The sequence below is a fragment of the Macaca fascicularis genome, chromosome 2 (genome assembly GCF_037993035.2).
Source record: "Macaca fascicularis isolate 582-1 chromosome 2, T2T-MFA8v1.1".
In the NCBI taxonomy this organism is placed as follows: domain Eukaryota; kingdom Metazoa; phylum Chordata; class Mammalia; order Primates; family Cercopithecidae; genus Macaca; species Macaca fascicularis.
The window spans coordinates 5,235,708-5,247,840 of record NC_088376.1 but is presented as its reverse complement, the minus strand read 5'-3'; the positions used below and the strand labels follow the sequence as shown (position 1 = coordinate 5,247,840).

General features: G+C 43.7%; 1 protein-coding gene across 13 annotated transcripts in view; it reads right to left on the bottom strand.

Annotated features, from left to right (window-relative positions):
- Window positions 1-2,588: 2,588 nt before the first annotated feature.
- Window positions 2,589-12,133, bottom strand: part of ATP13A4 (ATPase 13A4) — a 160,147-nt gene continuing 150,602 nt past the window's right edge. For all 13 annotated transcript variants that reach the window (XR_012430574.1, XR_012430573.1, XR_012430575.1 and 10 more), the window contains 2 exons: window positions 10,778-10,858; window positions 2,589-6,489 (listed from right to left, as the gene is read on the bottom strand). Coding sequence is in view for 9 of the 13 variants with exons in the window: in XM_074030767.1 (XP_073886868.1) it covers window positions 6,277-6,489; window positions 10,778-10,858 (294 nt within the window). In the remaining 4 variants the exon portion in view is untranslated. The remainder of the gene's footprint in view (window positions 6,490-10,777; window positions 10,859-12,133) is intronic.

Below are 12,133 nucleotides of genomic sequence, written 5' to 3'. Positions count from 1 at the left end.
TCACTGCAACCTCTGCCTCCTGGGTTGAAGCGATTCTCCTGCCTCAGCCTCCCAAATAGCTAGGACTACAGGCATCCACCAAAACGCCCAGCTAATTTTTGTGTTTTTAGTAAAGATGGGGTTTCGCTATGTTGGCCAGGCTGGTTTCGAACTCCTGACCTCAGGTGATCCACCCACCTTGGCCTCTTAAAGTGCTGGGATTACAGGCGTGAGCCACTGTGCTCAGCTGCAGGCACATTCTTCACAGGGCAGCAGGTTGGAGTGAGTGCCAGCAGGAGAAATGCCAGACACTTATAAAACCATCAGACCTCATGAGACTCACTCAATGTCACAAGAACAGCATGGGGGAAACTGCTCCCATGATCCAATTACCTCTACCTGGTCCCACCCTTGACACATTAGGATTACACTTCAAGGTAAGATTTGGTTGGGGACACAGAGCCAAACCATATCAGCTGTTGAGGTGGGAAAGTGAGGACTGAATGCTGAGAGTAATAGGAAATTCAGTTTCCTGAAGTAGAGAATGCAATAAGGGAAAAGATCTGAGATGCAATCAGATGTGGCCAGTGGAGAAGGACTTGAAATCCTTAGTAAGCAATGTGTACTTTATCCAGTAGACAGTTCAAACCATTAAGGGTTTCTGACCATGGACATGACATCATCGGAATTGTGCAATAGAATAGATAGAGACTTTGAGAAGAAAAAATGGAAGAAAGATCTCAGTCAGGGAGACCAGTTAAGAGGCTCTTGCAATCAGGCAGGTGGCAACCAAGGGCTTAGAGGAGAGGAAGTTCTGCATGAGAGACACTGCCAAGAGAGGGTCTGGAGACTTAGGAATGGGTTGTAGCAGGTGCAGGTGGGACTTTGCAATTACAAAGGTAAAAGCCATTATTTACCCACAAAACTTCCTTGATATGATGCAAAACCATCACCCTGGGCTTGCAGTACACTATGAATGGTGCCTCCTAGGATTGTGCAGCATGCAATACATACGACACACGTGATACCTCTCTGCAGTGTAACCCCCTTTATCCACAATTGTCAACTGAGCAGAATTTCCATAGTAACTATGTGTGCAGCCTTTATCACAGGTCAGTGACTCAGCAGATTTTTCAAGGCGTTGAAACACTTCGAAGTCAAGACAGCAAGGAAAAGAGCTAGGAGAGTCTGGATGACTCTGAGTGCTTTTCATCCAACCACGGACAATGCTCTGCAGCATCCCGCATTCTTTTTCTTGACAGATTAGCTAATATAATTAGCAGAATCTGGCTGGATATGAAGAATGTAAGCAACCTTGATTTGGAAGTCAGTAGGTCTAGATTATAGACTCGGATCATTCATTTCCCCATTATGTGATCTTGCACAAGCAGTGCTCTTTCAGCCTCAGTCATCTGAAGGGTGGCACAGGCATTATGCAGAAAACAAACCACGGCAGTGGAGCAAGAGCAGCCTTAGACAAAGTGGTCAGGGAAGGCTTCTTGGAAGAAGCGACAAGTGAGCTGAAATCTGAAGGAGAAGGAATCAGGAATGGAAACAGGGGGTTGGTGGCGGGCAGCGTTCGAGGCAGAGAGGACGGCAAATGCAATCTTCCTGAGGATGGAGCAAGCTCAGAGTGTTTGACAAAGCCAGGTGGCTCACTCCTAAGGCTCCTTCATCGACTTCGGGAGAGTTGTGTTTTGTTGTTAATTTTATCTTTGTTTAATTTTGAAGAAAATCATTTTACTAATAAAGTTTAAAGTCCATTGTTAAAAAGTCTAATGGAAACCAAAGGGCAGACAGAATATCACGGGGCGGCGGTTTTCCAAATGTTTATGCATAGAGAAGTGAGCCCACTTCAAAGCCAAAAGAGAACCTACAGGAACCTGAAAAGCTGTGCAAAGCAGGTCTGAATAAAGATCAAGCAGGGATATAGGTTTCTGTTTCTGCGGACTGAAGTCAGAAACCAGAGCTTTATCCGATCACGTGAAATGGGCTCACAGGGCTCTGGTGTTACTATTTTCCTCTCTCAGCTGTGGGAGTTGGCCTTTTCTGTGATTGATGGTCAGGTTCCAGAGAACGTCCATGAGACAGGAAAATCTCTTTCTGGAAGAAAGTGTGCTCATGATGGCAATTACATTGGGCATTTGCCTTGCTGTCGTCTTGTTTCTCAATGCTACGGTTTTTTTTCTTTTTTCATTCAGGAAAAACAACGTAGGAGAGTGACACAGCAGGGATCTCGCTGATAAAGGACCTGCATCTGAATCCAGCTCCTCCAGGCATGGGCCGTGTGTCCTAGTTACTGAGCCGTCTGGAGAGCCTTGTGCCTCATCAAAAGAAGAAGGACAGTAATCCTTGCCTTGCTTTCCTCCTAAGGTTCTTACGAGGCTTACATGAGAGAACAAGGATGAAAGTATTTTGTAAACTCTACTGTCCTGTGTATAAAGCAGAGAATAGCATCTGTGGTGTTAGAAAATGCCTGGAACTTTGTAAAGATGTTGTCTGATTCAACATTACTGGAGTAAACCACACCGTTTTATTAGACAGAGTGAAACACTCCACCGCGGAGAGATTGATTTTTACACGACTGAATGATAGATTTTACATGCCGCTTTTGAACAGAATAATTTATTATAGCACAAACTAAATACAAAGCTCTGAATAAATAATCATGTTTTGCAGTCATCACATCTGCAGGTGGATATGTGAACATTTCCATAAGCACATAAGGATACAGGCGTCACAGACGTATTTGCATTCTCAGATCGTTACATATTTAGTGAGGGAAGCCCAGAGTCAGGGTTCTCTGCGGGTAAGAGCTAGATGCCTTGGGATGAGCATACCGGGCACCGTCTCAAATGATTTGGACTATGTGACTGTGTTCTTTTCTCCTTCAGACTCTAGTCAAGAAAGTGTATTGGTAACAGGTTGCTCCACCCTCAAGTTTAGGGCACTCTCCCATGCTCTTTCAGGCAAAGTTTTTTAACACCTCTCTAAGAAAATTCACGAATCAGAAGTATTCCCCCAGCTTCAGTCTGACAGTCAGGACCCCCACTCTGCACCTCTTTCCTAGGATCTTATCTCCCCCTTTCAAGGGACAGGGCAGTTGAGTCTATACGTCCACACAATCGGATCTGACAAGGCTGGAAGCTCTCCCTCCAGAGCCCATCCTCCCATCAGTGTCGGTCTGGTATTCTGTGTGGGTAGCAGTAGAATATGGTTCACATCCGGTGGCTCGCGCCTGTAATCCCAGCACTTTGGGAGACCGAGGCAGGCAGATCACGAGATCAGGAGATCGAGATCATCCTGGCTAACACGGTGAAACCCCATCTCTAGTAAAAATGCAAAAAGTTAGCCGGGCATGGTGGCAGGTGCCTGTAGTCCCAGCTACTCGGGAGGCTGAGACAGGAGAATGGCGTGATCCTGGGAGGCAGAGCCGGCAGTGAGCCGAGATTGCACCACTGCACTCTTGCATGGGTGACACAGTGAGACTCCATCTCAAAACAAAAAAGATTCACATCACAGCATAAGACTGAGACATTGGGTGTATCAAGCTTGAAAGAGATCTGGCAGGTAATTGAGTTTCATCTGATACCTGACTTCCTTCTCTACTTGACCTTTGAATAGCCACTCATTTCTCCAGTGTCATAGAGCACATTCCACTGCTGTCAGAGCTGGCTGTTAGGACAGTGGTTAGGGCAGATGGCCTGAAGCCATCCCCGCTGTGATCTTTACCCTCTCGTCCTGATTCTGCCTTCTCGTGCCACCTGACACAAGTCAGACCCTTCTTTCTCAGGACAACCCTTCACAGTCCCCTGACTGTTTTATTCTGGGCTGGGCACTCCCTGTTCCTTCAATTACTGCTTCTAAGATGTACTTAGTCCCAGGAATACAGTCTTCAAAATGAGTCTCTTTTCCCAAAGACTTTATGGCTGCTTGGCTAGTGGAGGACTAGCTTCTTTCATTCCTGTTCCCTGCCAGCCTTTGCTAGGGATAGAATCACTTAGGACCAAGGCAAGAGCAACTCAAAGTCTCAGAAAGACAATCATATTTTGGTTTTGTTTTGTTTTGTTTTGAACACACCTCTAGCCCAGGCCTGGCAGGATGCCTGGCATTCATTTGAACAGAGGGCCTGGTATTAGCAAAAGTTGCCCATTCTTTGCGTGACTGTGAGATCACACTAAGCAACCTGCCGTGCTGGAGCTCCGTAATTAGGAAGTGTTTGGAAGCAATATAAGCTTTGCTCAGAAGGTCTGTATGTGAGGCCTAGATCTGCTCTTGCCATTACTGAATCTCAGCTTTCTCATCTGTATGGCGGAGATGATAAGCCCTTCCTTGTTGAGTCATGGGACAATCGTACAATTCAGGTGAGCTAGTGGAGGTGAACACACTTGGCGAAGGGCACACTGAAGTGTGAACTGTGCGGGCTCATCTTGCTCACGACTAGGTCGCAGACCATCTCTAGCTTGCCCCCGCCTATAACCCTCTACTTTTGGAAAATGAGAAACACTTTTAGAAAAGGACATTCAGAACTGCCATATCATTGCTGAGGCTGACTTTGCAAAAGGAAATATTTCTTCGTGTACCAAAAAAGACAATGATTCTGCAGTCTTGAAATGCTAAAATATCTTCATGCCCTCTTTTAAAACCAGAAGTAACAGGGTACCCTTGTGGCTGGGAGACGCCGCGTTCCTAGAATCAGCTGCAATCGCAGAGCCATCAGCCATGCTCAAAAGCCCAATTAGGGGGAAGCAATGCTTGCAAATGCTATTGATAAGTTGCAAAGCCAGCCTGGGCCAGGACACTTATCCCCTGATCAGAACATTCACCTAGGATTTGATGCTCATAATAAAAATTTTGCTTTTGCCTTAAAGCATTATGTGTAGATGTGCTCCTAGAGTTCAGTGTTGTCTCCTGAGCTAACAGAAACCTGAGTCTTCCTTGTTTTGAACAAATCAAATATAACCAAATTGTAACAGTGATAAAATAAGGAAAATTTTAGTTTTCTGGAAACTGAAGCCACAAACTTAAAAAAATGTACTGGTTGTGTAAGAACTTCCATCAATAGTGCCATATAATGCTGTAGCATGAGACTAATGTTTCTCAAAAATAATAAAGCAGAGGAGTGAAAATTTCTGGAGTTGGCCACGTGATATGAGAGGTTCCTAAAACGTAGGATAAGTGACTGGGGTTAGGAGAAGTGGACTGTAGTGGACAGCACTAGTGTTCTCTGATCTGTTATTTTCCTTTCCTTCCCAGGACTGCATCCCAGACCAATTCTATCATTTTGTGGGGCCTGATACAAAATGAAAATACGGGGACCCTTGTTCAAAAATTAAGAATTTTAAGATGGAAACGGTAGAGTGTTAAAGCAAGTGTGGGCCCTTCTAAGCGTGGGGCCCTGTGTAGTGACAGCTCATAAGCCCATGAAGCATCCCTAAACACAGGAGACTGCACTTTCCAGCTCCCTGGCCCAATCCTTGACTAATGAGATATGCGTAGGGAAAGCGATGTGTGCCATTTTTGCGGTGAGGCAGTGAAGAGTCCACATGTGATCTCCAGCCTATTCCTTCCCCCATCACAGTCAACACAGAGTCCTTGCATCGAGTTGATGGAGCCATCAGGTTGAAGCAGTCGCTGCTGTAAGAATAGCAGGTCCAGAGTGTCACCTGGATCATGGAAGAAGCGCTTGTGTGTTAAGGCACTGATATCTGAGAGGTGTTTTTTATTGCAGCATAGGCTGAGCTTATCCTTAATAACATGTAGAGTAAGGCCAGAAGCAGAAGAAAAAGCCTCAAATCTGAAAAGCACTACAGAGGAAAGGAACCAACCCAGACAGTAAAGATTGGTGTAACGTTTCCCATGCATTAGTTTTTCCATCGATGAAGTAAAAATTCAAAAATGCTCTTTAACATGTTACAACTCCATGAGTATACACAGTACTACTTCCCCTTAATTCATTTTTATAAAAAGGAAAGTATTGTCCTGTCCTAAGAAGAAAGATCACATATTTTTCCCTTCAGCCTGCTTGTCTCTTGGCCCATAGCAATTCTTGGCCCATTCTTGCCTTCACTGAACGCCTCCAATACCTTCACAAGCCAAGAGGAAAGCACTCTTCTGGGTCAATGTTCTTCTCTGTAGAAAGCATTTTATCAAACAGACTTTAGTCTGTCACCATGATTTGACAGGTATCCTCGAAACTCCAGCTGATGTTACAAGAGTCTCATTTCTTAAAATCAATGAAACTGGTCCCTTTTGTCATTGTTTCTCTGTAATATCACCTTGGACATCACATGTCCTTCAAAGTTGTTCTTCGTTGCTCTCAAATACCGGATTGCTGTAAGACACGCCCCTGCCACACTCCGGCATGTCAGAGTGGGAGGTTTGGTTCAGCGGGGGCCAACTAGGGTCACCTGCCAAATCCCTCTGCCATATCCGATACTGGCTTTTTGACTGATAGCCAAAACATCTTTTAATCATCATCCACAGGGCTCGATTTTCAATAACGGCCTCCTGCAAAATAAAAGAATTACTTTTTACAATCGGGGTTGAGTGTTTTGAGGCTACAGCCCTCCACAGGTCATTATAAGTTACTACTGCACTGGTGCTTAGATCCGGCTTGACAATGAGCTTGATCACTGGACGAATCTAAGGTGGTTTCACTGGACAGGTATTGGCTTCTCAAATGTTTCTATTTAAGTAACTCCTGTGGGAGAAGTAAGAGGTACAACATTTCAAGACTCTGGGAACATAACTTGAAATGGCTTGCCTCAAAAATGAAGTTTCTTTTTCATCTCACATCGAAATTAAATTTAAAATTATTCAAATTCTATGTTTCACTCCATAGCACATCTATATTTTATTGGATATAAAATGACATTTAAAATTACTTACTACTAAATACTAAATACAATTGACCCTACATAAAGATGTGGCCCATGTATGACATGTTTTGGATATACCCTGACATATCACTGCATATTCATAACAACAGGTTGATGAAATTAAAACACAGGCCAGTCTTGGAGTTGAACAGATCTGGATTTGGGTCCCAGTTCTGACACCTATTATGGGCAGAATAGTTACTCTATCCAAGTCTCAGTGATTAGAATAATCCCTTCCTTATGTTTGTTGTAAGGCTTATATAACTCCCTTTACAATGCAGGGCAGGGCAGGGCATAGCTCTCTCCCTTTGCCTATCCTTCTGAACTACTCATTTAACAAATGGCTAAGCACTGTGGTCCTGTTCACACATGTCTCTAACCTTCACCTTCACTGAAATACAGTTTTAAGATTACAAAAGACATGTGTCTTTGAAAACATTTTGCAATGCCATTTTATTTCATGAGTTAGAGTGTGCCTTGAATAGAGCCTAAGTTATAACTTATAACTCATGAGAGGTTATCATATTAAGTAGTAGTTTTCCTAAAATCTACCCATTTTTGCCATTTGGGTTCCACTGCCCATGAAAGGATAGAGAACAGCTAGTCTGAATTAATCCTGTGATAACTGACCATCTGCTGGCTGCCAGGCTGTTAAAGATCCATATAGCCATCTCAGCCTCTTGGAAACTTAGCCAGATGAGTTATTCTACTTTCCTGCAGCAAGATTTTTTGTCCTTTTTAATTAACAAGAAGACAGTAGTTCTTCTTAGAGCTGGGATAAGGCAGGAGCATCAAATAAAGGTTTTAAAATCTTACTTCCAGGAAACCTTAGTAAGCCTTAAAACAAAATAGATGAAACCACACACACACACACACACACACACACACACACACACACACACTCACACAGAAAGAAAGAGAGAGGAACTTCAGTGCTCTCCATCTCTACATCTCGCCTTGAGTGTTTTTTAGTTCTAGAGCTATGATGACCTCTATCACCTGCTGCTCAGGAAGAGGAAATACAGAGAGGTGATCTGTCCTGTTACCGCACATCATAAATACAAGGCAGAACTAGTGACATGATTTGAATTTGTGTCTCCATCCAAATCTCATGCTGAATTATAGTCCCCAATGTTGGAGGAAGGGCTGGGTGGGAGGTGACTGGATCAGAGGGGTGGATTTCCTCCTTGCTGTGCTCGTGATAGTGAGTTCTCATGAGATCTGATTGTTTAAAAGTGTGTAGCACCTTCCCCTGCTCGGGCCATGTAAGACCTGCCTTCTTCCCCTTTGCTTTCCACCATGATTGAAAGTTTCTTGGGGCCTCCCCAGCCATGCTTCCTGTACAGTCTGCAAAACCATAAGCCAATTAAACCTCTTTCTTTTATAAATTACCCAGCTTCAGGTATTTGTTCACAGCAGTGGGAGAATGGACTAATAACAACTAGAAACAAAAAGAAAGCCTTGGTGAGACATTTCTTTAAAAAAATTTCACCACATGAGCTCTTTTGACTGGCTACTCAAATAACTCATACATACAAGCATACCTATATAAACACATAAATAATTGTTTTAAAGGTGGGGGTAATTAAAGCTATCCACACCAGCTCTCATGCCTCTCAGCTAGAGGTTAGATCATGAGCCCTGGCAGAGTAAGGATAAGGTCCTGCTCAAACCTGTTTGTTTCAGGGCTGATCAGAGGTTAGATAAGTGGAATAATTTGCCCAAAGTCAGACAGAAAGAAAGTGGTGGAGCCAGGATTCAAACCCAGGTAGATTACCCCTGAGCTTGTGCTCTTAACTGCAAATATGCTGAAAAAGGAAGAACTTCCTGCTAGAGGATTATGGAAGACTTTGATACTTAATTCCCATACAGCCCATTCCCTCCCAACTCTTCCCTGCCCACCTAAAAGGGAAAAATAATAATAAATGGTCTAAGCTACACTGTGTAATTTTCAACATGGATCCACTTTCCCAGAATCCTTTTCTACTCGTGATGACGACGAGACACAAGTCTAATCAATAAGGCATAAAAGAAAGTCTGCTAGTGAGCTTCACGAAAAGTTCATTTCCCAAGAAAAGGTTCAGACTTGATGGAAACTGGCTTGCTGTGGCCTCTCCTTCCATTTTCTTCCTGCATTGAAAACAGATGTAAAGTCCAGCTATGTAGAAGCTATCAGGACACCACAATCTCAGGCACAAACATGAAAGACCACGTCTGAGGATTCTAGAACAGAAAGGTGAGAGAGTGTGCATTCCCAGTGGCACTACTGAGTTACTAAGCCAGTTCTGAAGCCACCTACCTTCAATCTTCTTATTGAGTCAATAATTGTTTTTTAAGCCACTGTTGGTTAAGTTGTTACTTGCCTATCTGATCCAGAGATCAGGAAAGATACATGAAGAGGATAATACTACAGCTGTGCCCCACAGGATGGAATAGCACTTTAATACGTAGAAATGGAGGAAAGATACACCACACAGAGGAAATCCTCTAATTACGAACAGGGATAAGATGTACACACTAGATTCTTCTTTAAAGGGCAAAGACCATCATTCTGCCGTTGGGTCTGAGGCCACCCGTGATAATGCTCTTTTATTAATCCGGTTGCTTTAGAGACATACGGTTTAGCATATTGCTTCTCGAAGTGTGATCCCTGAACTAATCACATCAGAATCGCCTGACAACCTGCTAGAAATGCAAACTTCTGTGCTCCTTCTAGGCCTACTGAATCAGACCCACTGCGGGTGGGGCTTGGCAATGTGTGTTGTTTTAACAAGCCTCCCAGGTGATTCTGATGCCCACTCAAGTTTGAGAAGCTCTTGTTTAGCACATAGAGAGAAGGTCCAGTACTGACATTCTATGTCCTGTTCTGCCCCCAGCCCCTGTGCAGCCTTCTCTCTGCACAGGAGTAAGTAGGGAGGGCTCGCCGAGGTCCTGCCTGCACAACAGTGCAGGGAAGTCAGGCTGCAGGTTCTCCCAGCTCACCATGACACTCCATTTGCTGCAACAATTCTAGTTCTGTAACTCAGAGCAGAAATAGAGACAGATGGGATTCAGAACTTCACCTCTCCTTTGTTCATAAATGCCTTCTCAGGGCACCCCTGCCTAACAACAGGCTTTGAAGAATGGAGATTGTGTCTGGTAGTACTGAGCCGGGAGAGCGTGAATCACGTGGAGAAACAAAGCAGGGGCACAAGCTCATTTCACTGAGGAAATGGAGCACAGGGGAGCTGGAGAATAAAAGCTAGAAAATGGAGCAAATGGGAGCTGGAGAATGAAAGCTAGAAAAGCTCACTATGAATGTCATTTCCCATCTGTAAGGCAAAAATGATATAAGTTAAGTGAAAGAAGCCGGACACAAAAGGCCACATATTGTATGGTTTCCCTTATACGAAATATCCAGAATAGTCAAAGCCACACAGTCAGAAAGAAGATTAGTGGTTCCAAGGCCCAGGAGAAGGCGGAAGAGGCAATGAAGAGCAACGGCTAGTAGCTACAGGATTTCTTTAGCAATGATGAAAATGTTCTGCAATTAAGTACTGTTAATGGTTGTACAACTCAGTGAGTGTACTAAAAACCACTGAATTGTGGACTTTAAAAGGGTGAATTTTATGGTGCGTGAATCATATCTCAATTTTAAAAAGTAAATCGTGTTGGGTCTTTATTTGGAAAATGTAGAAATGAATAGGACCTTAGAGATCATAACTCCATTGTCCCCAGCCCCACCTGACAGATGGGAAAACTAATGTCCTGCTTGGGACTCATCAGAGGAAGGCAGCATTGCTTATGCTGTGAAGGAAGAGAGCCCCTGCACTGCTGAGTCCATGTCACCTAAAGTTGTTTTCAGAGTCCCAAAGAAGTCCCCTCACACACACGCATGCACACACACAAGATGGACAGCCCAAGATCAGCACACTTACCTCGGCCACAAGGGACACAATGAAATTCAAGCTGAGCATGATGACAATGGAGACCCTCCACAGGATGGGCGTGCAGAGCAGCTGGCGGGAGATGATGAAGCACGGTTAGTCTGAAGACAGGCAGACGCTGGAAACACGTTCACATGTTCACAGTATATATTTTCATAGGTTATAAATCTCATATGTAATATATATGTGTGTCTATTACATAAATCGTATACATATAAAGAATTTCTAAGCTTGTATGCACAGAAAAAGTATGGAAAGGTTATACTCATGATCCTAATGATCTGGGGGTTATGAGTGTTGCTTTTCTTCTTTTATCTTTTTTTTTCTTGTGATGTGTGTGTTTCTCTGTAATTTCTAAATTTCCTAAAATAACTTTGGTCACCTTGCAATTAGAAAGAAATAGTAAAATCACTTTTTATTTCCTTGTTTTGTTCTGTTTTCAAAAGGGAGGCAGGAATGTGGCTTTATCTCCAGGAAGCCTAAGGGTACACATGTCAAACCTTCACAACTGGGTAGCATTGCCCTCTTCTCCCTGGTGCCACGTCTCTCCCCAGCCGCGCCCTGCTTTTAGCACTGGCTCAGGGCATCTCCCTCAGGACTGTGCATCCAGCTGCACAGTGTGCCCTCACAAGGGCACTTGCTAAAGGAGCAAATGGAGGTGAAATCAAGCCAGTCATGACCTGTCCCTTTGCCCATTTTCTCTGTGTCTCCCCCAACCCCTCCAGGCGCATTCCTGATATATATGTATGGTGAATGAATGGTGAGTTATTCTACTTTCCTGCAGCAAGGTTTTATTGTCTTCCTTAATTAACAAGAAGACAGTAGTTCTTCTTAGAGCTGGGATAAGGTAGGAGCATCAAGTAAAGGTTTTAAAATCTTACTTACTTCCAGGAAACCTTAGTAAGCCTTAAAACAAAATAGATGAAACCACACACACACACACACACACGCGCGCGCACACACACACACACAGAAAGAGAGAGGAACTTCAGTGCTCTCCATCTCTACATCTCGCCTTGAGTGTTTTTTAGTTCTAGAGCTATGATGACCTCTATCACCTGCTGCTCAGGAAGAGGAAATACAGAGAGGTGATCTGTCCTGTTACCGCACATTATAAATACAAGGCAGAACTAGTGACATGATTTGAATTTGTCTCCATCCAAATCTCATGCTGAATTATAGTCCCCAATGTGGGAGGAAGGGCTGGGTGGGAGGTGACTGGATCATAGGGGTGGATTTCCTCCTTGCTGTTCTTGTAATAGTGAGTGAGTAATTGAATAGTAATTCAATGGGTGAATTAACGAATGAAAAAGTGCCAAGGGCATCCCACTGTACCTGGCACTGTCT